Genomic DNA, 25,041 nt, shown 5'->3' with positions numbered 1-25,041 from the left:
CCTGCGAATAATGTACCATTCCACCATCATCACCATCTTCATCATCATCATCTTCATAATCACCATTCTCCTCCTATTTTAGTCAAACAATTATTCAACTGCTCAACTTCCTCACCCCACCACCAGTCAGAAGAATGCAGTACTGGTTTTAGTAAACACAAATTTGACGGTGGAGGGTTCATCCCTCCATCCAAAACAATTTAAAAAAAAAAAGCTGCTTTTGCACTGGTTAGGTTCCTCAGAGGGAACAAGCTCAGCTACAACCGTCTGCGGTCAAGTGTGGCCCGCCGCGGCTCCCTACGAATGGGATCCGAAGCGGTCCAGAGAGAGAGAGTGAGAGAGAGTCATTCTGCTCGTCAAAGAGCACTTCTTTCATCTTGATAGAGAGAAAAACAGAAGAGGTATTTATTTACTGGTGAAATTCACAATCCAAAGCTTTGAAAGGGTTAGTTAGGGCGTCCAGGTTGTCGGGGACGACAGGAAGACGGGACAAACGGGTGGTTATGACAACCGGAAGAGCGAGGTCCCCCTGGATTCTAACTTTCTTTTCGTTTAGCTTTCTCTCATTTTTTCTTCCCTTGAACAGGACAAAGCTTCTTACCAGAAGAATAAGGACATCAATGATGACAATAAAAAAACAACAATCACCACAAAAAGTAGCTACAGCAGAAGCAGGAAGTCTCGTCCTTCAAAGTGCCTCACTTTTTTTTTTCGACGCTTGAAATTCAAAATGACTTTTTTTTTTCTCTCGCTATATTTTCTGCACACTCACACTCGCATACACATATCCGCACATGATATTTCTCAGTTACACACACACATACTGGGTTGTCATACATATTCTATTCAAACTCAATAGGGCTCAGACAGTGTTCTTTTTTTGTTTTTTCCTCTCGGTTTCACACACACTGTGGGTTAGCTTACATAGACAAGTTGGTTTGGGGGTGGGGGGGGGGGGGGTCAGGGGGAGGGGTAATGCGATGCGTGTCGGATGGATAGGGTTCTGGGGGTCTAGGGGGGGTAGGGTATTTAGGGTCGGGGGAGGGGGGGGGGGGGGGGGGGGGGTTGAGGGTCAATATGACCCCCATGTTGCATGAGAGCAGCAGCCTCAGCACGTCTGGATACTGTGCTGGATAGTTCAGGCACACAATTATGACACAACAACAACAACAACGCCGCCACTGTGACGCTTCCATCCTCCAGTTGGCGCCATAACAAAAGACATTAACCACCATAACATCAACTTCTCTTAATACAAAATGAAAAAAAAAAAAAAGATATCAAAGAAACTAAATAGAACAGTGACTTAATAACAGGAGTGCGGACTGACTGCACCGCGATGATGAAGAGACTTGTTGCTGGGGGTTCTTTGTCAGGGAGACTGCAGTGAGATCCACTGGGAGGGTTCCATGGTGGAACACTGGAAGGTTGGCCCACGGGGCCGTGTGACCGTCCTCCAGCCCGGCTCAAACTCCCCATAGCTGGGGGGGAGTTTGCTCCAGGCCGCCCCCACGTGGTGGGTTTTTGGCACTGCGGGGCAGACGTCTTTCTCTATCAATCCGCCGGTGGGGGGAGGGGGACACAGGATGACGATGTCTTTTTGCAGTTCTTTCATTCGATCTTTTCTTCATTTTCGTCCTTTCCTTTGTTCTGCCCCATCTTTCCAAACATCTACCCGCCAGGAGGATGCGCATCCGCCCAGAGCTGGGCTCCGGCCGTCTGTTCGTCCTCGGATGCGTTTTCCGTTATTATTTTTTTCTCCTCCTCCCCGCCGGTTTTTGATGTTTTTTTTTTTTTTCTTGAAGTGTCCCACACGAGCGACGACGACAGTAAAAAGACAACGATAAACGCCGAAAGCACTTCATGTCATGTAACGGGTGATCGCTCTCAGAGCGTAGAGCAGTTCTGCCTGCATGCGCGCTTCCATAAGAAGCAGATTAACGTGGACCTGGAGGAGAGAGAGAGAGAGAGAGAGAGAAGTTACAACACTGTTACTGTGTATTGGATACTACTTGTATTATCTCCTCATATAGTAGTACAAGATCCACAAATACTGAATTGAAAACTATTAAACGGAATGAAACCAAAGATTGTAGACCAATCAGCCTCCTCTCTACCCAGACTCTCTTAAACCCCCAGGTCTACTCACCTTCTCGGAGTGCTGGAACTGCCTCCAGAAGCTCTCATACATTCGTTTGGTGGTCTTCTCAGGGCTGCACACCATGGTCTTGATGTAGACCTTGAAGCTCCGGTCCAGGAGCTGGTTGATCTCCCCGTAGTCGTAGTCATCATACCTAGGGAGACACAGAGGGAGTTACAGTCACTGCTGGACATCGTAATATCACATATCAGCTCATTCTGGTTCAGCTGTGCCACGGCCGTTTATATTATTATTTATATATTATATTATTATTTTGATATTTTGTATTTAACCTTTATTTAACTATAAGAATTCCCACTAAGATACAAATCTATTTTCCCAGGGAGACTTGGCCAACATAGGCAACTAATATCATACTGACATACACCTATCTGAGTTAGTTACCTACATCATACATCATCATAATAACAACTTTACATTATTACAAGAACATTATTCATCCTACAGATCTGTGTGTGTGCGTGCGTGTGTGCCTGCTTGCCTGTGTGTGTGTAGGTTGTGTGTGTGTAGGTTGTGTGTGTGTGTGTGACTGACCTGATGCCGAACATGCAGTGGATGTAGTTCCAGATGGCCCTGCGCAGCATGGAGGTGTCCACGTCCTTGTGCATGGCCATGGTGTTGTAGGTCAGGTTGTAGGCCATCTGGAACTTCTCGTCCAGCAGCTGGCCCACGTCCGGGTAGAGCCGGTTGACCAGAGAGTAGCCGTGGTCCTCCCAGCTGTAGTCCTGGGAAGGGAGAGGGTAAAGGGAGCGAGCGGTTAATCTCCGCTGATCCATCGGGCTTCCCGTCAGATAAACCACCCAACAACATGATAGCAATGGAACTATATTTGGGCCACTGCAATATATTGCGGACCTAAATAAAGAATTCAAATGTGTGACTGAGACTGTGTGTGTGTGTGTGTGTGTGTGTGTCTGTGTGACTATTTGTATGTGTGACTGACTGTGTGTGTGTGTGTGTGTGTGGCTATGTGTGTGTGCTACTGAGAGAGTGTGTGTGTCTGCTACTGAGAGTGTGTGTGTGTGTGTGTGTGTGTGTCTGTGCGTGTGTGTGCGTGTGTGTGTGAGACCCTACCTGCACCCTGAAGGTGGGCACGTGCTCCCCCCGCCTGGAGAAGTCTGTGTACCCGTAGCTGGGGTCCTCGAAGTGGCGCGACACGTCCCTGGAGGGCACGCCCTCCTCGTCCTCGGACGTGGACACCAGCATGCTCTCCGTCTTCTCCCGCTCGAAGCGCGTGGCCATCTCCTCCTGGCTGGCCTCCTCCTCGTCACGGCACTCCTGGAGCTGCTTCATTCTCTCCATCAGCACCTCCACCTCGCCAGACAACTCCTGCGCACGCGCGCACACACACACACACACACACACACACACACACACACACACACACACACAGGCAAGCAGAGAGAGGGACAGTTAGGTTCAATGTCAAAGCAGAGGTGCCCCACAACCACAAGTTCCCCTAAGTTGCCTTTCTAACTTAAACTCTCTCTCTCTCTTTCTCTGTCTCTCTCGCACACTCACATGGTTGCCGAGGTGGTGGTCGTCGTGGTGGTTGGCGTGGTGCCCGTTGCCGTTGGCGATGTCGCAGACGCAGTACTGGCTGACGGAGGGCGGGCGGAAGGTGTGGCCGCCGTCGCTGTGGATCTCAGGGCTGATGCCGCAGCCGAAGGTGAAGGAGGCCAGCGAGTGGTAGTGGGTGAGCAGCACCACGGCATGGATCAGCTCCGCCAGCGACCAGCTGTGCTCCTCCGTCTTCAGAAGGTGCTGGAGGGGTAGAGAGAGAGGGAGGGAGGGGGGGGAGAGAGAGAGGGGGGGGGGGGGGGGATAGGTCAGTTAAGCTGTCGGTCAGAGACACCGTTTCTATGATAGCCGTGGGTGGGGTGGGGTTGGGGTTGCTTGTGATAGGTCAGTCGATCTGTCAATCGGGGAACGTTAACGACCAGGTTGGATGACTGGCGTTATTGGAATGCTCGACCTGTTACGGAACACCTTGATAACTGGTTTCTACCTATTCCTCTCTCTCTCTCTCTCTTTCCTTCCCTCCCTCTTCCTGTCTCTTTCCTCCCCACCCTTCTCCTCCTCCCTCCCTCTCTCTCTGCCGTACCCTCCAGTGACCCCGGGACCAGACCTGCCAAGTCACACAGCTGCCCCGGGTCACCGCCCTTCGCCCATGATCTCCGCCCCCCGTTACATAACCCCCCCCCCAGGTCGCTCACCTCGATGTGGGCCTTGGTGAGGAGCCAGGGCCGGTGGGCTAGGATCTTGTTGAGCTCCCCCAGGGACTGCAGCTTCTGCGGGGCTCCCTCCAGGCCGTTCAGCCACTTGGGGTCTCCGCCCACCTGGAGGAAGTCGTTGACGTGCAGGTTGACCAGGTAGGAGCACTGGTGGCGGGCCGCGGCCTAGTGAGGGGGGGGGGGGGTTGTGGGAAGGGGGGGGGGGGGGGTACAGGGTCACTTACAAGACACGGTGACACTCTTCACGAGTGGCTGCGTGCACACACACACACACACACACACACACACCGTTAACAGTTTTGGCAGTCGGTCGGTCTGAGACTCACCATGATGCCTATGTAGTGGCGGTAGTGCAGGGAGAGTGGGCCGTCCATCTGGAGCAGGTAGTGCTGCGTCCGCAGGAAGCTCTCCAGGTACTGCGGGTGGAAGCCCATCACCAGGGAGATGTTGTCGAGGCGACCCAGCGCGGCAAAGGCGTCCTCGAATATCGTTTGTGTCCTGGGGTCCACTTTGCTGACTTGAAGGATCTGGTGGTGGTTGGGGGGGTTACATTGAATATCAGTTAGTAGGTGTTTTGTTATTACTGTGTATTAGTAGTATAGTGCTACTGTTTGTTTGTGAGTTGGTGGTGTGTGAATAATACAAATAAAGCTATACAAATAAAGTTTGATTTGATTTGAATAAGGTTGACATTCTCCATACCTCTTTTTCAGGGATAAATCTACTTGGTCCATTCCCCAGTGGTCTTGGGATCCTTACTCCCAAGTCCTGCAAGACACAACGAACACAGAGACGGGTAAGTCCAGGTCAGCTGTCATCAAAGAGACACTTTGGCAGGGGGAAAAAACATTAATTGCGGTTTTAATACCATTTGGCAGCAAGCCCAGGCAATACTGTAGCCAAGCCTACGTCCAAACGAGGTATCGCCTGCGCCGCGGATCGCTCTCCAATCTGTGTTGAGCTCTGCGAGTCGCTCGCTTTGTTCTATATTCTGCTGCAGCAAAACTAGAGCGCTGCCTAAATGCTGCGTCTTCAAGGCCACATAATTAGAGTGAATATGCTTTTTTATGTACACGGTGCTTGATAATAAGTGCGGCAACAAGTAACCATTTAGCATAAACTATAGTAGGCTATTGATCAAGTGTGAGCACAGAGACCCGCACATTCATGGGGTAGCAAATAAAAATAGCAAATAAAGCAAGTGAGAATTGATGAAAAACCTAGAAACCTAAATATAACAAAGCTGTCAAGAAAATAACTTGTCGAGACATGTCCCCCCTTGGGAGGGGGGGGTCGGACTGCTGTCCCTTGCTCGGGTACAATGAACTGGCTGAATGAATGACCTAGAGCTGCGGGGAGAAGATTTTTTTAAACACCGACAAATATTTCAGACAACGAATCCCATCGTTTCAACAGTGTAACGAACGGCAATGAGCTGATAGGATTTGTGACAAAGACCCGATGAGGCAATCTAGATCGATGACAAGCGCCGCAAACTCCTCTAACGCGTAAACAAGACAAAAGAAAAGACTGCACTGCAGCCCCGTCGCTCGGAGCGCTACAGAAAAGTGACACAAAACGCCACAAACGCACTCACAAAACATCCTACAATCCAACTAGAGCCCGAAGTAGCCAATATAGAAATGCATTCGCTGTCAATTATATTCGCTCTTAAACACATACCCTTTAACCTTACCTTTTTGCTCAGCCGTTCACAATGAGTGCATATCTTCAATAACTCTGACACAGTAAACGAATTATTTTCCATTGTTTCCGTAGGTGCTGTTGCGTGCCTCATGTTGTGTTCTCAGTGCGCATTTGTGTTTTAAGGTATAAGAAAAAGTATAATTATGTCTAATAAATGGCTGTTTCCTTCTCGCTTTGTTCCTTGGGGGCACTGGGTAGAGTGCTCAGTAGTCAGCTGTTGCAGCCCTACAGCAGAATACCGATCTTTCTCAGCACATACGGCCGGTAAATAAGCTGGCCCGGGGTGACTGACGCGCGCAACAGCCAATCGGACGCCGAAAACAACCTCCAGCGAGCCAATCGCGCGGAAGTGGGTGGGGGCTGGAGGAGGAGGAGAGAGAGAGAGAGAGAGAGAGAGAGAGAGAGAGAGAGAGAGAGAGAGAGAGAGAGAGAGAGAGAGAGAGAGAGAGAGAGAGAGAGAGAGAGAGAGAGAGAGAGAGAGAGAGAGAGAGAGAGAGAGAGAGAGAGAGAGAGGAGAGAGAGAGAGAGAGAGAGAGAGAGAGAGAGAGAGAGAGAGAGAGAGAGAGAGAGAGAGAGAGAGAGAGAGAGAGAGAGAGAGCCTGAACGTGAGCTAGGGAGGACAAGCCCCCAAGAAAACACATCAATCCACTGGCCTACTTTGTTTCTTGCTTCCATTGATCAAAGCTTGGCTATTGACTGTCAACAGGACTGTGCCATATAAAACACAATCGCACAAACAGGGTTAGAATTCCCTGTATGAAATGGTTCAGGTTGGCATAAGTACCCTGTTTTGGAAGATGACAAACTCCTCAGTTTGCAAGTTTCCTAGAAGACGTCCAATAGTTATTCACATGTGAGAACACGATCTGCATGTTCTCATCTGATAGTGTACACAGAGGATAAACAACCACGACCAGATTAGCAAGCAGCAGCAAGCTCTGTTCCCAATTCCACTCCTTGGCAAGCACAAGAGCGAGCAAACACACACACACACACAGTGACTGTTGTGCAGTATGATCACCACACACACACACACACACACACACACACACACACACACACACACACACACACACACACACACCCCTACTGCCCGAAGGACCTGCAGCAACAACAATGACAACAACAACAACAACAACAGGTAATCAGCCAGTCAGATCACTGATAGAGCAGCCCTGATCCAATCAAGGCCAAGTGGACGAGCCAAGGAGAGCTGAAGAGCTTGTGTGACTGTTCATCCCAACATAGCTGAGGTAAAAAAGACACACCCCCTCCCAATGGTGTGGCCCCTTTGAGGAGTTTATGTTTTTTTTAGTTTATTTCATTTTTATTTAAGCAGGCAGTTACATACATATTTCTTATTTACACTGACGTCCTGTTCACAGTGCTGGTCTGTAAGAAACAGATAGATAAATACTTTAATGATCCTCCTAAGGGGGAAATTGGAGGGGGTGATAAAGTCTGTCCCAGTCTTGTCCTGTCTGGCGCCTTGGAATTATGACTCCCATTATTTCATTCATTGTAGATAAGCTTTTCAAAAGGCAAATCCTTGCATTGGGTTGGAATCAGTGCTGGACTTGGGCCGGAGCTATCCGGGGCGTCGCAGCGACGGAACCACTCGCTTTTGGGGAACTAGTACGCACCGGTTCCTCCTTGAATATGCGCGGATGAAAAATGACCTATTCCAAGTCGTCAGATCACAACAGTGCCATTGTACGCTTTAACTGTATACTAGGCCACTAGACATTAGCGAAATAATCTCTATTAACAGTAGATAATCAATGGTCTCTACAGCATAATGTCACTCGTGAATTTCGGTGAACACAGTCCAATGGGCCGACTTGGAACTTGAGCAACTTGTTCTCTCGAAGAGCAACTTGTTCTCTCAGTCAGGCGCTGGTTGGAATCAAACAATGACTGTATCACTTTATAAGAATCAGGACGATTCTCTTATCAATCCGATCGCACCGAACAGTCCCGTTATGTTCTGAAATCCCGGCCGATCCGACCGGAGGGCCGGAGCGAGGGGGTGTGTCACACCTGGGGTGCCAAAAACAACTCATTACCAACGGATTGCGCCACCCCGCTGGTACCACTGGAAGACTCATTAACCACGTCTAATATTACATTCAACACGGGGGCCGGGGGTGGTCTGTGTGTGTGTGTGTGTGTGTGCGGTGTGTGTGTGCGGTGTGTGTGTGGCTTGCAGGCAGAGTCAAATAAAGACCTGACAAACACGTTACAGTATATTGGTGAGTGATGAGGAGGTGGAGAGAGAGAGAGAGAGAGAGAGAGAGAGAGAGAAGGAAAGAGAGGGGCTCTGTCAAGAGCCTTGGCCTGGTCAGTCTGAACTAACCCTCCACCCACCCAGCCAGAGAGAGAGAGAGAGAGAGATAGAGATAGCACACCATTCAGCAGGTTAATTGTGTGGCAGTACCCCCCCCCCACCCCCACCGAACTCCCCCTCCCAGCTTCTCTCCTGATGCCCCCGGGCGGGGCAGAAAGGGGGCTGGGGTGGAGGTGGCAGTGGTAAACACCCCGCCGGCCCCCCACGCCCCGACCCCCCTGGGGGGGCTACGGAGTCAGCACTCTGCTGGGGCGAGGGAGGGAGAGCGGGCAGAGGGGCAGCGGCACACAGAGCACCCATGGCTCAGCAAAGCTGCAGAAGAGGCTGGTCAGCGTTCGGGGCGACACCCAGCGACACAACACACACGCACACACACACACACACACACACACACACACACACACACCAACCTTTCACATAAAAGCTCAGACCCATCCCCCGGGCCCTGGGCCCCCCTAGGCTACGGCCCCCAGGCCAGGCCCAACTCTATTGTCAGAGCACACACACCACACACGCCGGGGGGTTTTACTGTACCTACCCCAGGATGATGGTGGTAGTGGGGGGGTTATGATAACCTGGGTGATTACCCACAATGCACAGGGAAACTTGTTAGAGAGCCTGTAGGGAATGATTAACTAGTGTTGGGCTGATGTCATAGCAGCTCTGTTGAACACAGCGGAGGGGAGCAGGCTGAGGTGCTGAATACCAACAACGCTGCTAAAATAGGAACCGACTTCAGTTGAGTTTTCTGTTTAAGACATTTCCCTTTTAGAACAAAGTTATGTTCAACTCGGCTCAACTGGCATGACAGCACCTGGGCCCCTTCTAAAAAATAAAATAAAGTAACGAAGAAGGTCTTCTCTTCTTTCTTGACTGCTAACCTTGTAACCGCTTTAACAAATAAAGTCAGGTGATTAAAATACAGAGAGAGCGGGGGAGAGAGAGAGAGAGAGAGAGAGAGAAAGAAAGAAAGAGGGAGAGGAAGTCGAGCTAAGGTTAAACATGCGCTGTAGGATGTGAGTTCCAGCAGGGTGGCTACAGTGTTCTTTCGCATGAGACGAGAGCACAGCGAAACCACAAAAACTGGGGGTATGTTCAAAAAATGGCAGAAGTCCTCCCAAGCCAGTTCAAACCTGACCTATCACTTCAGAGAGAGAAAGAGAGAGAGAGAGAGAGAGAGAGAGAGAGAGAGGGGGGAGCAAAAAAAACACCCGCACAATGACATAAGCCTAGCAACAGGCTTCCACCAATCACAGAACAGAACAACAGTTACAGGGTCCAATCTTTTTGCTCTCTCTCTCTCTCCCCCTTCTCTTGGTCCTCTGAAAAAAAAAAGTTGAAAAAAAGTTTGAGAAAGTTCTGCTCAAGCATGAAGTTGTGTTCACAAGCCTATTTGCGCTATATAAGAGCGAGCCATTCATTTGACTAACACCTCCTCCCAGCTGTAGTCTTTACCGGCCGATTGTTTGCCCGCGTGGGTGTTGTGTATGTTTGTGGAAGCATGACAAATACACTTCTGTCCTCGCTTTTTCTTGTCTGTGAACACAAAAAAACATATGCCGTAGTTTCAGCCAGAACAACAACTCGGACCTCTCTCTGTCCCCTGTCAACAGAGGATGCCTCTCTGGAAGTTCTTATGTGGTTTCAAGTCAAGGACGGTCTCTCCGGCGTTCGCTATCTGCTGTTTAAAATTAGAGCCGGGGAGCAGGTCTCAAACAATAGCGTTGTGTATAAACACACACGCAGATACAGCGTGCTCCAGGGGACCGCTGCAGATCTGGAAAAGTGAAAAACTGCAGACTAAGACCACCCCCCCCCACACATCCCCCTTCTCCAAACACGGCTCTGGGTTCGAGACCCTCCATCGATCACTAAGCGGTTAAGTGAGCGGGGTGGAGGCGGGGCCCGGCGGGGGTTAACCCTTACCTGCCCGTCCATCCAGCCGCGCGGCCGGAGGCGCGCAACGCACCGAGCAGCTCTTCGCCCGGCGCCGGTTCTCGGAGCTGCTGGCACGGCTTTTTCTGCGGGTGGCTGCGCACTCTTTATTACCGTGTCGAGTAGTGCAGCCTTGGCTACGTGTTAATTCGGACGAACACGGACTTCAGTGTTACATTACAGTCATTTACTGTAGCAGACACTTTTATCCAAAGCGACTAACAATAATTGCATTTAATGTAGGAAAAGCCAATGTACTACTACTTACCAGAACTCACAAGTTCATTTTCCTTAAAACAAGTGACTAAGAGCATAATCTAGTGCTGAAGGCAAAGTGCAAGAATATCAATCTAAAATACAATACAATACAAAACACTAATTGCTTAGGAGAGGATTGTTGTGTTATATTCTGCGGTTGAACTGGACTTCAGCTGGGCCGACCGACTGTGAGCTGAAGTCAGGTAGCAGCAGGTGAGATCTGACAGTAGCGTCGGCCCCCCTCATCCCAGCCCACCCCTCCCCTCCCTCCCCTGCTCTACCCATCCTCCTTCAACACCCCCCCCCCCCCACCCCCCCCCAACTCGCTCTCTGATCCCTGTGTTTTCTGGCCGGCTATCAGAGGAGGCCGCGCCCCTTTTTCCTGAGCGTGGAGGCACCGCCCGAGGCGAACAGGGAAGGGGGGGGGGGCCGGGAACGAACGTGCTCAGCGGACCCCCAGGAGGAAACGGCCTTCCCAGGATTCCATGAAACCGAGCGGAACCGCGTCCGAGAAAGAACAGCACGGGCCGGTGCCAGGAGGGGGGGGGGGGGGGGGGGGGGCGTGACTCCGAGACAAAAGAAAAGAGAACTTAGCAGTTTTTCTTTGCGGGGGCTCAAACTAGACATTTAATCACACAGGAACTTCACACACACATACACAAGTACAGTACGGGACGCGTGCATGTAAGAACGCACACGCACGCGCTCACACACACTTTCGCACCCTTTCTCCACCTCTTCACACACACACACACACACACGCGCGCGCGCAAACACAGTGTGTGAATTGTGGGTTCCAGTTGTTCCAGTTGTGCGGCCCCCGTGTACACGTGAGGGTAGCAGATATCCCATGGATGTTATTCTAGTGGGGAGAGGGAACAGCTGTCACAACACCCCCATCCCCAGCTCCCACCCCGCCCCCCCCCCTCCCCCTGCTATCTTTAGCCCCGTTAAACACCAGCGCCAATAAAATGATGAATAGATCCATTTTTCAACAACGTTCACCTCCCTAGCCCCCTTTTCCGTCTCTGGGTTTCGGCGTTCGGCTCGTGCCAACATCGCTGCAGCGCCGACCGCTAATCTTCCCTTCCAGGCCCCGCCCCCTTCCCATCCACCCACCTCCCCAGGCCTCACAGAGTTCACCTCTGGGAACTGCGGAAGATACCAACGGGCCTCCCTTCAGAGGGGTGCAGTGAAAGGTTTGCTGGAGGGTTCGGGGGGGGGGGGTATATGCGAGGGGCCCTCGGTCAGGTGTCTTGGCCCCTAAGATGTCCCAGATAAGAGTTGGTTCATAGAGGCAGACCTAGGATCAGTTCATCATCAATCAATCAGATCAATCTATCCCCAATCGTCGTCGCCTGGCCCACTCGCCATGCTGACCTCAGACCACCCCCCCCCCCCCCCCCACCGTCACCCCTGCAGCGTTGGCATGGCCGCGTGTCTGAACGCCCTCCCAGCTGTTCCTGGTTCAAGTTAAGAGTCCGCCTCTGCTGCTGACTCAGCAGATGTGAGTCAGCTGTCTGGGCGGCGTTCCAAAGACCTCTCGGATCGGACCATCGTAATGACCGTTAATAACCCTCTCGTCATGCCACTATGACACACGACTCTGCCCTGCCCAGATACCGGTCTGACAGAGACAAGTGGACAAATCATTTACGCGTTCGCTCAATCATTCATTCTCATTCATTATAAACATTCTAGACCAACCCTGTTGTGTTATCACCAGTTATGATCAGTGACGTTTGACTGATTTCAGACCTGTGCATGCGGGAGACAGGAAAAACAAGGGAGTCAGCAAACTATTCTGCGCATGAGAGACAGTCAGGACAATGGGAAGGGTTGCCAGGCCTCTGAGGAAGGGTTGCCAGGTCTGCGAGGTGATCCCAAGGTTGGGAGGTGGGACATGGCATGTAAAGTAAGTGTGAAGGAGCAGGGATGGGTGTGGGCTGGCAGGTTTGATCCCGCACTACTATGGATGACTGACATATTGGCCAGATGAGTGACACACACACACACATCGCAGAAATTATGCCATTGATCCGACACTATTTCACTCTCTGGTCTACTTCTGTCTCTGTCAGTCTTCTTTCTCTGTCCTTCTCCCTCTTTCTTTCTCTCTCTTTCTCTCTGCCTCTCCCTATCTCTCTCTCGTCACTCTTTGCCCTTCTCTATCTCTCCATCTCTCCTTCTCTCCATCTCTCCGCCTCCCTCCCGTCTCTCGCCAGGATATCTGGACCGTGTCGTCCGTTTCCCGGGGGACGCCGGTCCTCTCCTCGTTCTGAGGCAGAGGACGCGATACGACCTCGCCCCGGCGTGTCCCCGCGCCCGCTTTCGCCGGCTCCCGTTTCCTCATGAATAGGCGATGAGGCCCCCGGTGGCGCTTGGCAGAACAAAGGGCCGCCCCGGCGGAGGCTCGCTCCGACGCCACGTCACGCCGCCGCAACGCGTTCCCTTTAATATTTAATTGTTTATGAAGCGGCTGTCAGGTCAGCCGGAAAGTCAACCTAGATCGGCCCTCATCCTCTCTCTCTCTCTCCATCCCATGTCCTCATTTTCCTCATCCCCTCATCCCCCGCACGTGAGCGGTGTGTGTGTGTGTGTGTGTAGGGGGGGGGTGTACAGGTTAAGGCTGAGGCCTTCCTTCATCAGCCTCTCACACACTTTTATTACTTTTCTCGACACTCGACACCACCTACCAGCCGAGCTCTGATCTTTACATGTCTCTGTGATATGTTAGCCATCCTGGCTCTGATCTACATGTCTCTGTGATAGGTTAGCCATCCTGGCTCTGATCTACATGTCTCTGTGATAGGTTAGCCATCCTGGCTCTGATCTACATGTCTCTGCGATAGGTTAGCCATCCTGGCTCTGATCTACATGTCTCTGTGATATGTTAGCCACCCTGGCTCTGCTCTACATGTCTCTGCGATAGGTTAGCCATCCTAGCTCTGCTCTACATGTCTCTGCGATAGCTTAGCCATCCTAGCTCTACTCTACATGTCTCTGTGATAGGTTAGCCATCCTAGCTCTGCTCTACATGTCTCTGTGATAGGTTAGCCATCCTAGCTCTGCTCTACATGTCTCTGTGATAGGTTAGCCATCCTAGCTCTGCTCTACATGTCTCTGTGATAGGTTAGCCATCCTAGCTCTGCTCTACATGTCTCTGCGACAGCTTAGCCATCCTAGCTCTGCTCTACATGTCTCTGTGATAGCTTAGCCATCCTAGCTCTGATCTACATGACTCTGTGATAGGTTAGCCATCCTAGCTCTGCGACATGTAAAAAGTCTTAATGGCCACACGGCAGTGTGGTCGCCGGCGGAATGTGTCCTCTGCATTTGACCCCACCGGGCTCGGAGTAGTGGGCAGCCTCGCCAGTGGCGCCCAGGGAGAAATTTGGGCTCCGGCGTCTTGCTCAAGGACACTTCCGACAAGCCGGTGCCGGGAGGAGCCGGAATCGAACTGGGACCCGACCGATTCCCAGACGGCTACTCTGCCTCCCCTCTGCCCTACACGTCTCCGTGATAGGCCCCGCCCCTCTCTAACCTGCCGGCGGTAAACGCGACGGCGCCGAGGCGCGCACAGGACACCCATGCCTTATCGCCCCGGGCGACTTATGTGCATACATGTCTTCAAACAGGAGAGGGATAGCGCAAACACGACACAGACACCAGGCCCACACACACATGCACGAATGCACACACACACACACACACAAACACAAACATGTGCCGTCTGCTGTACATTCACTTCCCCCAACACGAACACGTGCATTCCAGCGTTAGCACATAGAGTGTGAGGCAAAAAAAAAAGTTCTAACCGTTTATTGAATACATTATGCAGAAATTGTTTGTTGCATACATGTGCAGAAAAACGTCCTCCTACACAAAGGAACATAAGGCTTCCTATGCGCCTGAACCAACAGAAATGCAGACCGTTGCATAAATGCACTTCCTGAGGCTTTTGTGCTGGAGACTGCTGGGTTTTTAGGAAATATATTCGACAGGCGAAACCCAGTCGACAAGATACTAGCAAACAGAGAGGAGACACTCTCAAGTGTGACCGTGGAGTTAGTGTGTGTATTTGTGTGTGTGTGTGTGTGTGTGTGTGCGAGTGCGTGTGCGTGTGTGTGTGTGTGTGCGAGTGCGTGTGTGTGTGTGTGTGCGAGTGCGTGTGTGTGTGTGTGTGCGTGCGCGCGTGTGTGTGTGTGTGTGTGTGTGTGTGTGTGCGTGAGTGTGTGTGTGTGTGTGTGTGTGTGTGTGTGTGGGAGATGTTTGCTCTTTGGTTAACCAATAACAGGGCCATAAAGGAGAGGAGAAGTACTAACTAACGGATGAAAACCTTCCATGGGGCATTATCAAGATTGAACAATGAATAGAGGAGGAGGAGGAGGAAGAAGAGGAAGAGGAGGAGGAGGAGGAAGAGGAGGAGGAGGAGGAAGAGGAGGAGGAGGAGGAGGAAGAGGAGGAGGAGGAGGGCTCTTTCACCGACTGCTGGGTAATGTAAAATAGAGAAATAGGTAGAGAGAGGAGGGGGAGATGGAGAAATATTGACAGAGTAGAGAGAGAGAGAGAGAGAGGAGTACCTCATGGTTAAGCAAACACCCTGAGCTGTTTGGAGTAACATCATTGTCAAGGAAAATCAATAACTACCGACTTCCTGTTCAGAGGAGAATCAATGGCGACGCTAGATGACTTATTTCACACACCTGAGAGCCGCACACACAAACAAACAAACGCATCACACATCCGGAGGTCATACAAAGAATATTAATTCATACTCACACACACGCACAGATATACACACACAGACACAGCGAGCAGACACTTCAGGGAGCGTATTCTGAGTGGTGCAGTAGTTAGGAGGGAGGAAGGCTGGTAGGGGATTAACTGTAGTCAGAGCTCTGTAGAAGCCAGGGTCTCTGCTAAAGCAGCTTTCGATCAGGTTTCAACACCACCCCCACCCAACCCCCCCCCCCCCCCCAACCCCAACCCCAAAACCACAACCAGCTTGCCTGTCCCAAACCCCCAAACATCTCCCAAACACCCCTACCCCCTCACTCTTAGACAGAGTCCTCCTCCTATCCTCGCCCCCCCCCCCTCTCTCCCCCTCCTTTCTCTCTTTCGCTCTCTCTTCCCACCTCTATCTCGTTTTCTCTCTCTCCCCACTCCCCCCCTCTCTCCTCCTCCCCCTCTCTCTCCCCCATCTCTCTCCCTCTCTCTCTATTTCGCTCTCTCTCCCCTCTCTCTTCCCCTCTCTCTCTCTCTCTCCCCCTCTCTTCTCTCTCTCCTCCTCCCCCTCTCTCTCTCCCCCATCTCTCTCCCTCTCTCTCTATTTCGCTCTCTCCCCCCCTCTCTCTTCCCCTCTCTCTCTCTCTCCCCCTCTCTCCTCTCCCTCCCCTCTCTCCCTCCCTCCCCTCTCTCTCTCTCCTCCTCTCCCCCTCCTCCTCTACCTCTCCTAGCAGCAGTGTGCAGTTATGTACAGTAGCAGATCTGAAGCCCGAATAAAAACACGGCCGCAGCATTCAGTCCCAGGACAGGCGGAAAGACGAGAAACACGTTAGAAGATGCGGGCATGGACACACACACACACACACACACACGCACACACACACATCTTTTTGCATGTCACTCACACATTAGGCGAGTCACCTAGTCACCATGAACAGACAAGAATGGGCATGAACGGCCGTTCCGGCGCGCTGAACAACAAAAAACATGCTGACGGAGGCACAGAGACAGCAGTCTGCAGTCTGAGTCACGGCTGGGCTTCCTGTAGCGCGCAGCCCAGAGCAGAGTGGGTGAGAGGCTGAGGAGAGGCTGGGTAGAGGCTGAAGGGGCACGGCAGCGAGAGGGAGTAGAGGCTGGGTAGAGGCTGAAGGGACACGGCAGAGAGAGGGAGTAGAGGCTGGGTAGAGGCTGAAGGGACACAGCAGAGAGAGGGAGTAGAGGCTGGGTAGAGGCTGAAGGGACACGGCAGAGAGAGGGAGTAGAGGCCGAGAGGCTGAAGGTGCCAGAGCAGAGTGAGTGAGGAGAGAGGCTGGGTAGAGGCTGAAGGGACCGAGCAGAGAGAGTAGAGGCTGAGGAGAGGCTGAGAGGCTGAAGGGAAAGAGCACAGAGAGTGAGGAGAGGCTGAGGAGAGGCTGGGAGCCTCATGGTTCTCATGTTTCCCTCACTGTGCCAGTGGTGGAACTCAAGGTGGTGGAACGAGAGAGAGAGAGAGAGAGAGAGAGGGGGGGGGGGCAGACAAAGATGATATGGATGAGATATAGGAATGGAGGGAGAGAGAGAGATGATATGAGCGGGTGAGACAGGAAGGGAGAGGGGGGGAAAGGAGAGAGAGAGATGAGAGATATGATATGATATGAGAAAGAAAGATATTGAGTCTTGAGGGAAGGAGAGAGGGTGTAGAGAGAGAGAAATACTAACTGTTGAGAACGAGAGAGAGAAAGAGAAGAAGAGAAACAGGTTTCCAACAGTTATTACAATAAGTCAAATAATAGAGGCGGGAAAAAATCACTAACTAGAAATGGTGCTCAGAGAGCACAGACCTCCGGCCCTGAATGCATTTGGGGACTCAGTGCACGCCAAAACTGAATGGGTTCTAAATTGCCCCATGCTACACCCCTCCACTGAGATTCATGAAAAGCGGTATGGTAGTTCACAGTCATGGAGAACACACCCACAAACACACTCACAGAGGACACACACACACATCAACACCCACATACAGTACCTGTACACCGCACACACACGCACACACACACACATGAACATATACACTCAAAGAGAGTCTGACACACACTAACACCAACACAAACACACACTCAAAGAGAAGCTGACACACAAACACACCAAACACACACACACACATGCATGCATACGCTCACAGAGGAGAAGCTGACACACACACACCAAATCTGTGTGGGGGTGTGAATACCTAAAGGTTACAGTGAGAGGGCGTTTTTTTCCACAGACCCATGTTTGTACTTGGCTATCATCAATACTCTTGTTGAGGACCAGATGTGTGACGAGGAGCCCCAGAGCCCCTGCAGGCTGTCCGGCTGTCAATTCAATTAAAATGTTGATGCTTCAACTCGAGGACCACGTTCAATGCGCATCTTCAAAAGATCTCCTGTTATACAATGGCTATGATACAGTGGTATGATAGCTTCCAGAGAATTGCATTAGAAGTGTTGCATGTGCCCGTTGAAAAGTTAAGGCCGATAAAAACACAGTTTGTACAGTATCAACTTAACATGCCGGGTTCTATTCGTAGCAGTATTTCTATTGGCCGGCTTGACTATGTATGTCGGGGCAACTCATTGTGAAAGAACGGGTGGAATATTAGTCGTATATTGACGACATTATGTTAAAAAATTAGCCATAGGTACATTTTCTCAGCTTCACGGACGCTGCACTTCCTTGCATCCCGACTCCAGAGCAATTACACCAACTTCATGACACAGACAGGTAGACAGACAGACAGACAGACAGACAGACAGACAGACAGACAGACAGACAGACAGACAGACAGCAGACAGACAGACAGGCAGACAGACAGCAGACAGGCAGACAGCAGACAGGCAGACAGCAGACAGACAGACAGACAGACAGCAGACAGACACAGACAGACAGCAGACAGACAAGACACACAGACAGCAGACAGACAGGCAGACACACAGACAGACAAGACAGACAGACAGACAGACAGCAGACAGACAAGACACACAGACAGCAGACAGACAGGCAGACACACAGACAGACAGCAGACACAAGATTCCCACCTTTATACTTAGCTGACCCGAAAATACTGCTCTGCGTCGCTAGGGATGCCGCTAGGGATGAGTGGAGCTTTTCTCCTACAGTAGTAGTAGGAATTCTCTTTTGCTCTGTCTGTGAGGGCTTCAAAATCTTCATATTTCTGATGATGATTTCGAGGGGAAATCGGCTTGGATTTCCTTGTATGGGTCACAGTGCAAAGAAATTAAGCTGTGTCCACCTCTCCCTGTGGGCAGAGTGAGCTGGTCTGTCCACCCTGGGCGGTCAGGTCTGCCTGTGACGGCCTGTGTCTATGGCCAGGCTATGCTCACTGAGTCTGCACACGGTCGGTCTAGAGACCGTATGGAGGAGTGCTACTCGCTCTGCTTCTATACTGGGACTTGCGTCGTGTGGGCCTGTCTGTCTCTCTGCCTGCCTGTCTGTCTGTTCGTCACCTCGTAATCTGTCTGTCTGTTCGTCACCTAGTAATCTGTCTGTCTGTCTGTCTGTTTGTCACCTCGTAATCTGTCTGTCTGTCTGTCTGTCTGCTTGTCCATCCGTCCTTCTGTCCATCTGTGCTCCCTTTGAGGTCTGTCTGTCTGTCCCCCGCCTGCGGAGACACCATATGGCACAAAGAGACGCTTCTGTGTGTGTGTGTGTGTGTGTGTGTGTGTGTGCCATATTCCTTCTATGCCTCAGAGCTGGGAAGATGATAGATGTGCTGACCCTTCAGTAACGGCCGGGTCAGCGCAGAGGCAGGCAGAGCTGCGCTAGGGTGGGTTCTCCATGGAAGTCCCACAGGAAGCCTTCACACAATACACTGACCTCCTCAAGGTGGACAGACACACACGCACCCACACACACAGACACGCACACACCAGAAGACATGCAAGCACACACACACAGACACGCATACTGTACACACACACACAGACTAGCCTGTTACTTACACGCACATAGACAAAATCGAAAACAAACACAAAGACACACACACACACATTGTGCATACGCTCACGTGCGCGCGCACACACACACACACACACACACACACACACACACACACACTCAGGCAGACAATGGACAGAGAAACGGTGCCATAGGGGAAGACTGTTGTCCAGTCACTGGGCAACTGGGGCAAGCAGATGGTCATCTTCCCTTCCACCAACACCAGCTAGGGGGAGGGAGAGGGGGAGAGAGAGACAGGGTATGAGAAAGAGGGAGAGAGAGAGGGTAAGAGAGAGAGAGACGGAGAGAGAGAGACAGAGAGAGAGAGGGAGAGACGGTAGGAGAGAGAGAGAAAAGGAGTGAGTTATGGAGAGAGAGAGAAAAAGAGAGGGGGAGAGGGTAGGACGAAAAGGGGGAGAGAGAGAGGGTAGGAGAGAGAGAGAGTAGGAGAAAGGAAGGAGGTGGGAGGATAGCAGGCTCAGACAACAGTCTGACACATTAGATAAAGGGGCACCGAGCAGAGACTGAGTCACACACTCTCCGTATGAACAGGCTGTTGGGAGTCGGGAGGGATTTTTCTGCTGACAGCAGACTTGGACATGGGCAGCGACAACACAGACAGGCTGGCTGACTGACAACCGTCTCTGAAAAAGTCCAATATCAATAATGCTAGCAGAGCGGAGAGAAGCAGCAGAACCAGGAATAACTGTATGAGAGAGAGAGAGAGAGAGAGAGAGAGAGAGAGAGAGGGCATGAGTAGAGTGCAGGAAGAAAACGGGACAAGAATTAGGTGAAAGGTCAGTTTGCAAAATAAAGAGAGCGCAACAGAAAGGAAGGTTTCATATCCTGTTGACAAGCTGCCCTTTTTGCACAGCGCAACTCTAGATCAGAGAACACGCCTGCCCCGCATAGCAGAATAAGCCTGCCTACATGTTTACATGTGTGTGTGTGTGTGTGTGTGTGCGCACACACGCGTGTTTGTGTACAGTAGGCAATGGCATGCTTATTCAGCTCCGCTGTCTATGTTTAGTCATGGATAGGGAGTTGAGGCTGCACTATGCTACTTCGCCACTGGTCTGGTGTGTGTGTGTGTGTGCATGCGTGTTTCCTAGCGTGTGAGGAGGCATGTTCGGCGTGTTTAAACCAAAACAAGAGTCGCGTTACAGGAATGAAGGCCTCGCCGGCTGAGAGAGACAAGACATGAACTACTGGTCCCCGGCTCAACGAACGGGCCTCTGCGCGTCTGCCTGCGCTTGTGTGTGTGTCAGTGCATGTGTGTGTGTGTGTGCATGTGTGTGTGTGTGTCTGTGTGTGTGTGTGTGTGTGTTTCCTCAAGAAAAAACATGTTTAGACCATGGCGTAGACCGCTATGAAGAGAATGGAGAGAGAGAGAAAGAGAGAGAGAGAGAGAGAGAGAGAGAGATGCTGTAAAAAGGACAACTAGTGCAACATGGTAAATGCTAGGAATATTTATCTGTGTTTACTTTTCTCCTGCCCTTCAATTATTTGCACATTGTTGAACACTGTTCTACCGTTGAGGAGACTGTTGTTTGTTTTGCTCCCACTTATTTTTACCTTTGTCCTTCGTACTGCTACTTTTTTTTTGGGGGGGGGGGGGGGGGCATTGTTGAACAATGTACACAAGTAATTGAGTAACATTTATTTGAATAGTTTTAATGCCTCTATTTCCTGAAAACTTATTAAGTGTAATGTTTACATCTTGTTGTTTTTATTTTGATTCGTTTGCATTTGCAATATACAGTAAGCATGTTTGTTTCCCATGCTAATAAAACCCCTTTGAATTTGATCGACTAGAATAGAAAAGAAAGTTTATTTATGTAAAGTACAGGTACAATGGAATTCTTATCAGCACTAATCAATTCCTCATTCCAGTCCCAGGTACACAACTAGACAATCGGGCAATTTACTATCCGTAGTCTAGCAATCTGTCATCTACTTATTCCATGCAATCATGGATGACTGTGACTGTGTCAGTAATATAGGTGGTGCATGTTATGTAAAAATTCAATAGGCAATTAATTGTCTATCATATAGACAGGGTGTTGAAGAGAGGAAGAAAGGAGAGAGAGAGAGAGGGGAGGGAGGGTTGGAATAACATCTTGCTACAATCTGAGGGACAGATCCAGGTCCTAACATTCATACAGAATGTGTGTACAGTACTTCTTAGTTTATTTATGATGGTCAACAAGGGTTTTTGATGATAGCTTATGTGCAATTAATGCATGTTTGTCCATGCACTTATTGTTGATGACTTTGTCTGCCTTTTCTCACACTTGTGTAAGAGAGAGAGAGAGAGAGAGAGAGAGAGAGTGTGTGCGTGTGTCCATGTACTTATTGTTAATGGCTTCATTGTCTGCTTTTCCTCACACTTGTGTAAGAGAGAGAGAGAGAGAGAGAGAGAGAGAGAGAGAGAGAGAGAGAGAGAGAGAGTGTGTGTGTGTGTGTGTTGGCGTGTGATATTGAATCTAAAACACCACATTCCACCAGGAGAAACTATTCAAGTCCATCCAGCCCTTCCTCTCCTCCCTCAAACTGTTTTTCATCCTTTTCCAGTCAATCAACATTTCTCTCCCTTCTCTCCATCTTCCGTCTTTAGTCTGCGCTCCTTGATTGACTTGTGCTTGGCTTGGTTAAGTAAGTCACTGAAGTACTGCCCCGGGTGCTGATGTGACGTGGATGATGGCCCTGTGTACAGTGTGTGTGTGTGTGTGTGTGTGTGTGTGTGTGTTTGTGTGTGCGCAAGTGCCCTCCTTCCAAGAAACCCCCTCCTGAAAAGCACAAGCTGCGTGCCTCGTCGGGCAACAACATCAGTCACGGCCGCCAAGCCTCTTACCAGTAATGTGCAATTAAATTAAATAGCATCATTTTATCATAGAGTCAGAGTTTGACAGGGGAGGAGGAGGGGGGGGTAAAAATGACTGTACATCCACCCCCGGGCCGCTCCCTCTCTCCTTTCAAACACCCATTTACTCTCTTCTTTACACAGAGAGAGAGAGGGGGGGGGGGGGGGGTAACCTATATAGTAGATGTGTGTGTGTGTGTGTGTGTGTGCGTGCGTGTGTATTTGAGAGAGAGCGTGTTCCCCCCAAGTCCTTTCTCCCTGCAGACTGAGCTTCAGTTTGATGAACAGCAGGCCCTCTTAAAGCACCAGATGTCGGGACCGAGACCCCAGAAAATTCATCTGCAGCTGGAGGGGGGGGGGGGGGGGACACACCAAAGCCCTTTATGGGTTTCCCACATACTGCCCTGTCAGCAGAGTACACTGTCTGTGTATACAGTTCACCAGGCTTTATGGTAAACAGGCCCCCTCACATCCCCAGGCTCGCCTGAGAGTTAAACCCAAAACAGAGCACCCAAACTCAGCTGGACATAGTGCCTCCACCACCCGCTGGCCGGGTCCAGCAGATACCGAGTAACAGAAAGGCAATTCAGGTCGCGTTCAAGGCCACCCTGGCCCTGCGGTTATCTCTGGCTGTCGGCAACTTTGCTTCTTATCTTTATCGAGAAGCACCTCCGAGCGTCACAAACAAAGCCGTCTGACGTCCGACGCTGACCGCGCGCGACACCCCTGTGTCCGAGTAGCTGTGCATTTTTTGGAACACAAGAAAAATATGTTTTCCACACATTTCAACATTTGAAAAGCACTTTGCATTCCGACTGTGGATTGGGTGTTTTTTTGTGTTTTTTTCAGCCAGGAGGCTGTTTTTGGGTTTGTTTAGTGTTCTGTGGGTTGTGTAGGAGAATGTTAGCTCTGAGGTAGTCGGGCAAATTGTGTTTGCGCGAGAAGGGAAAGAGGAGTCGGTTTGCGGGCTGAAAAGGAATGAATCAGGGGGAAAAACAGAGTTTGGAAAGTTCAGAGTGTGTTTGTTTAGGAGAGTGTTGGCGTGACCAGCAACCTGACCACCCCCCCCCCCCCCCCCCCTCTCCCTCCAGACTCACCTATACTGACCTGCGTATGGGCGAGCGTGAGTGCTTCTGTGTAGGTCACCCTGGCACATTTGAAACTTGTATGCATACAGCAAAGCTGGAAACACGCCGCGCCCCGAAGGTCCGGCGAAAACAGCGGGGGGTCCTAACCGTCGCCGGGAGGTATCGGCTCGGCAGGGGGGGCCGCGTTTCCAGCTCTCGTTCGGAGCTGTCGGGAGCCGTGTCGGGACATGTCTGGACGTCGGGAGGAAATGAGCCGACAGCGGCGGCGCACGGGAGTTTTCGCGCAGGAGGAGAGGGGGGCGACCGAGCGGAAACTGGCGGAAGTTCAAGACAAGGAGAATAAAGACGACGACTGCTGCTGCCTTTTCTAAACATCCGGCGAACCTGTAGGCTAGTCCTTAGGACTTTCATTGTTGATAGCCATGGCATCGAGAGGTTCTATTGAACATGCACTTTAAAGCCTTTCCTGAACGCGACCGGTTTATTCGCGACTACGGCAGGGCCTACAGGCGGGGCGGCACGTAGCACGGGAGGTAGAGCGGCAGGCTGGGGATTGCAAGTCCCCGGTTCGATCCCGGCGTTGTTCCGAAGTGTCCTAGCACGAGATGCTGAACCCCAGAATCGCTCACGTGTGGCACGGCAGCGCAGTACCTAGTACTGTTGCGTCACAGCGAGAAGGTCTCCGGGCCTTTCTGTGTGGAGTTTGCATGTCCTCCCTGTGTTTCCAGCCAAAGAACAGATCGCTAACGCTGCCCACCCCTGCTGAAGACTGTCCACCCCTGCTGAAGACTGTCCACCCCTGCCGAAGACGTACAGGAGCACTTGCTCGGTCCCTGGGGTGCGTCCCATGAACGCTGCCTGCTGCCCTTGGGGGAAGGACGACGGGATGGGTGAAGAACAGAGAACATTTACCTAAAATCACACACTGGGACGGTTTTATGCTTTGCTTGGTTCAGTTCAACAAGCAAAGCCGGCATAATGAGGGGTCTTCTTAATGACAATATAGCAGGATCTCTTTTAAAAGGGGCTGCTGTTTGTAAAGTGAGCACTAGGCTTTGGATTAGGCTATATGGACAGACAGCAGACGGCAATTCCAGCCTAATGCACATGAAGATTAGGCTCGGCATGGAAGTGCTTATGTTGATTTATAATGACTACCAGCCAAGCCATTAAGAGGGCGGTTCATACACACAGGATGCAGCCCTTACCCATTTCCTAAGCCTAGACCTGATAAGGCCGGTGCTAACATTAGCTTACGGTTGGACAGCCCTTCGCCGTTGTTTTTGATTACCCACCTACTGTCCAGCGTAATTCCCGTTTTGAGTCTAAACGAGGACTTGCGCTCACTGAGGCCACCCTCTGGGCCAAAGCGCTGTTTATTCTCGCACATGCCCCGGGGCAGATTGTCAGCTTGGTGTATATGTACTCGCCCTTCTTAGGGCATGTTCTTTTTTTTTTGGAAAGGGGGCTAAGTGTTTCTGACTTGGGCCCAGTTTCTGTTAGCGGCGGTCAGAAGCATCGTTGGCTCGGTGTATTTTCGGCTCAGAATGCAGCCTAGGCCTTCTGGAGTCTGCGTTCACGGGGTTTACAGTTTACGGCTCGGTGTCAGTGTGAGTCGTCTTCAGCGCGCGCGGCCAAGTACAGAGTTAGAAACCTGGCGTTAGGATTAGGGGGTTAGGGTTAGCATCAGGCATCTGGCTCTGTTGCTTGACTGCTTCCGAGGCCGTGCTGAATGCTTGTTAAGT

At 51.0% G+C, this 25,041-nt stretch overlaps 1 protein-coding gene across 3 annotated transcripts in view; it reads right to left on the bottom strand.

Annotated features, from left to right (window-relative positions):
- Nucleotides 1-1,738: 1,738 nt before the first annotated feature.
- sesn1 (sestrin 1) overlaps nucleotides 1,739-25,041 on the bottom strand; it is a 47,190-nt gene continuing 23,887 nt past the window's right edge. Inside the window, exons 1-9 of one of the 3 annotated variants that reach the window (XM_084453509.1) lie at nucleotides 6,092-6,320; nucleotides 5,098-5,163; nucleotides 4,722-4,922; nucleotides 4,378-4,560; nucleotides 3,683-3,925; nucleotides 3,236-3,490; nucleotides 2,696-2,886; nucleotides 2,150-2,294; nucleotides 1,739-1,948 (exon numbers count right to left, since the gene is read on the bottom strand). In XM_084453509.1, the coding sequence (XP_084309635.1) occupies nucleotides 1,862-1,948; nucleotides 2,150-2,294; nucleotides 2,696-2,886; nucleotides 3,236-3,490; nucleotides 3,683-3,925; nucleotides 4,378-4,560; nucleotides 4,722-4,922; nucleotides 5,098-5,163; nucleotides 6,092-6,193 (1,473 nt within the window). In that variant the 5' untranslated portion in view covers nucleotides 6,194-6,320 and the 3' untranslated portion in view covers nucleotides 1,739-1,861. Of the gene's footprint in view, nucleotides 1,949-2,149; nucleotides 2,295-2,695; nucleotides 2,887-3,235; nucleotides 3,491-3,682; nucleotides 3,926-4,377; nucleotides 4,561-4,721; nucleotides 4,923-5,097; nucleotides 5,164-6,078; nucleotides 6,321-25,041 lie in introns of those variants that run through there. The other 2 variants (XM_084453510.1, XM_084453508.1) reach the window with 2 other exon arrangements.

Source organism: Borostomias antarcticus, assembly GCF_949987555.1.
Source record: "Borostomias antarcticus genome assembly, chromosome: 19".
Taxonomy (NCBI): domain Eukaryota; kingdom Metazoa; phylum Chordata; class Actinopteri; order Stomiiformes; family Stomiidae; genus Borostomias; species Borostomias antarcticus.
Note: the sequence above shows the minus strand (reverse complement) of the source record. Positions and strands in the feature narration are given on the sequence as shown.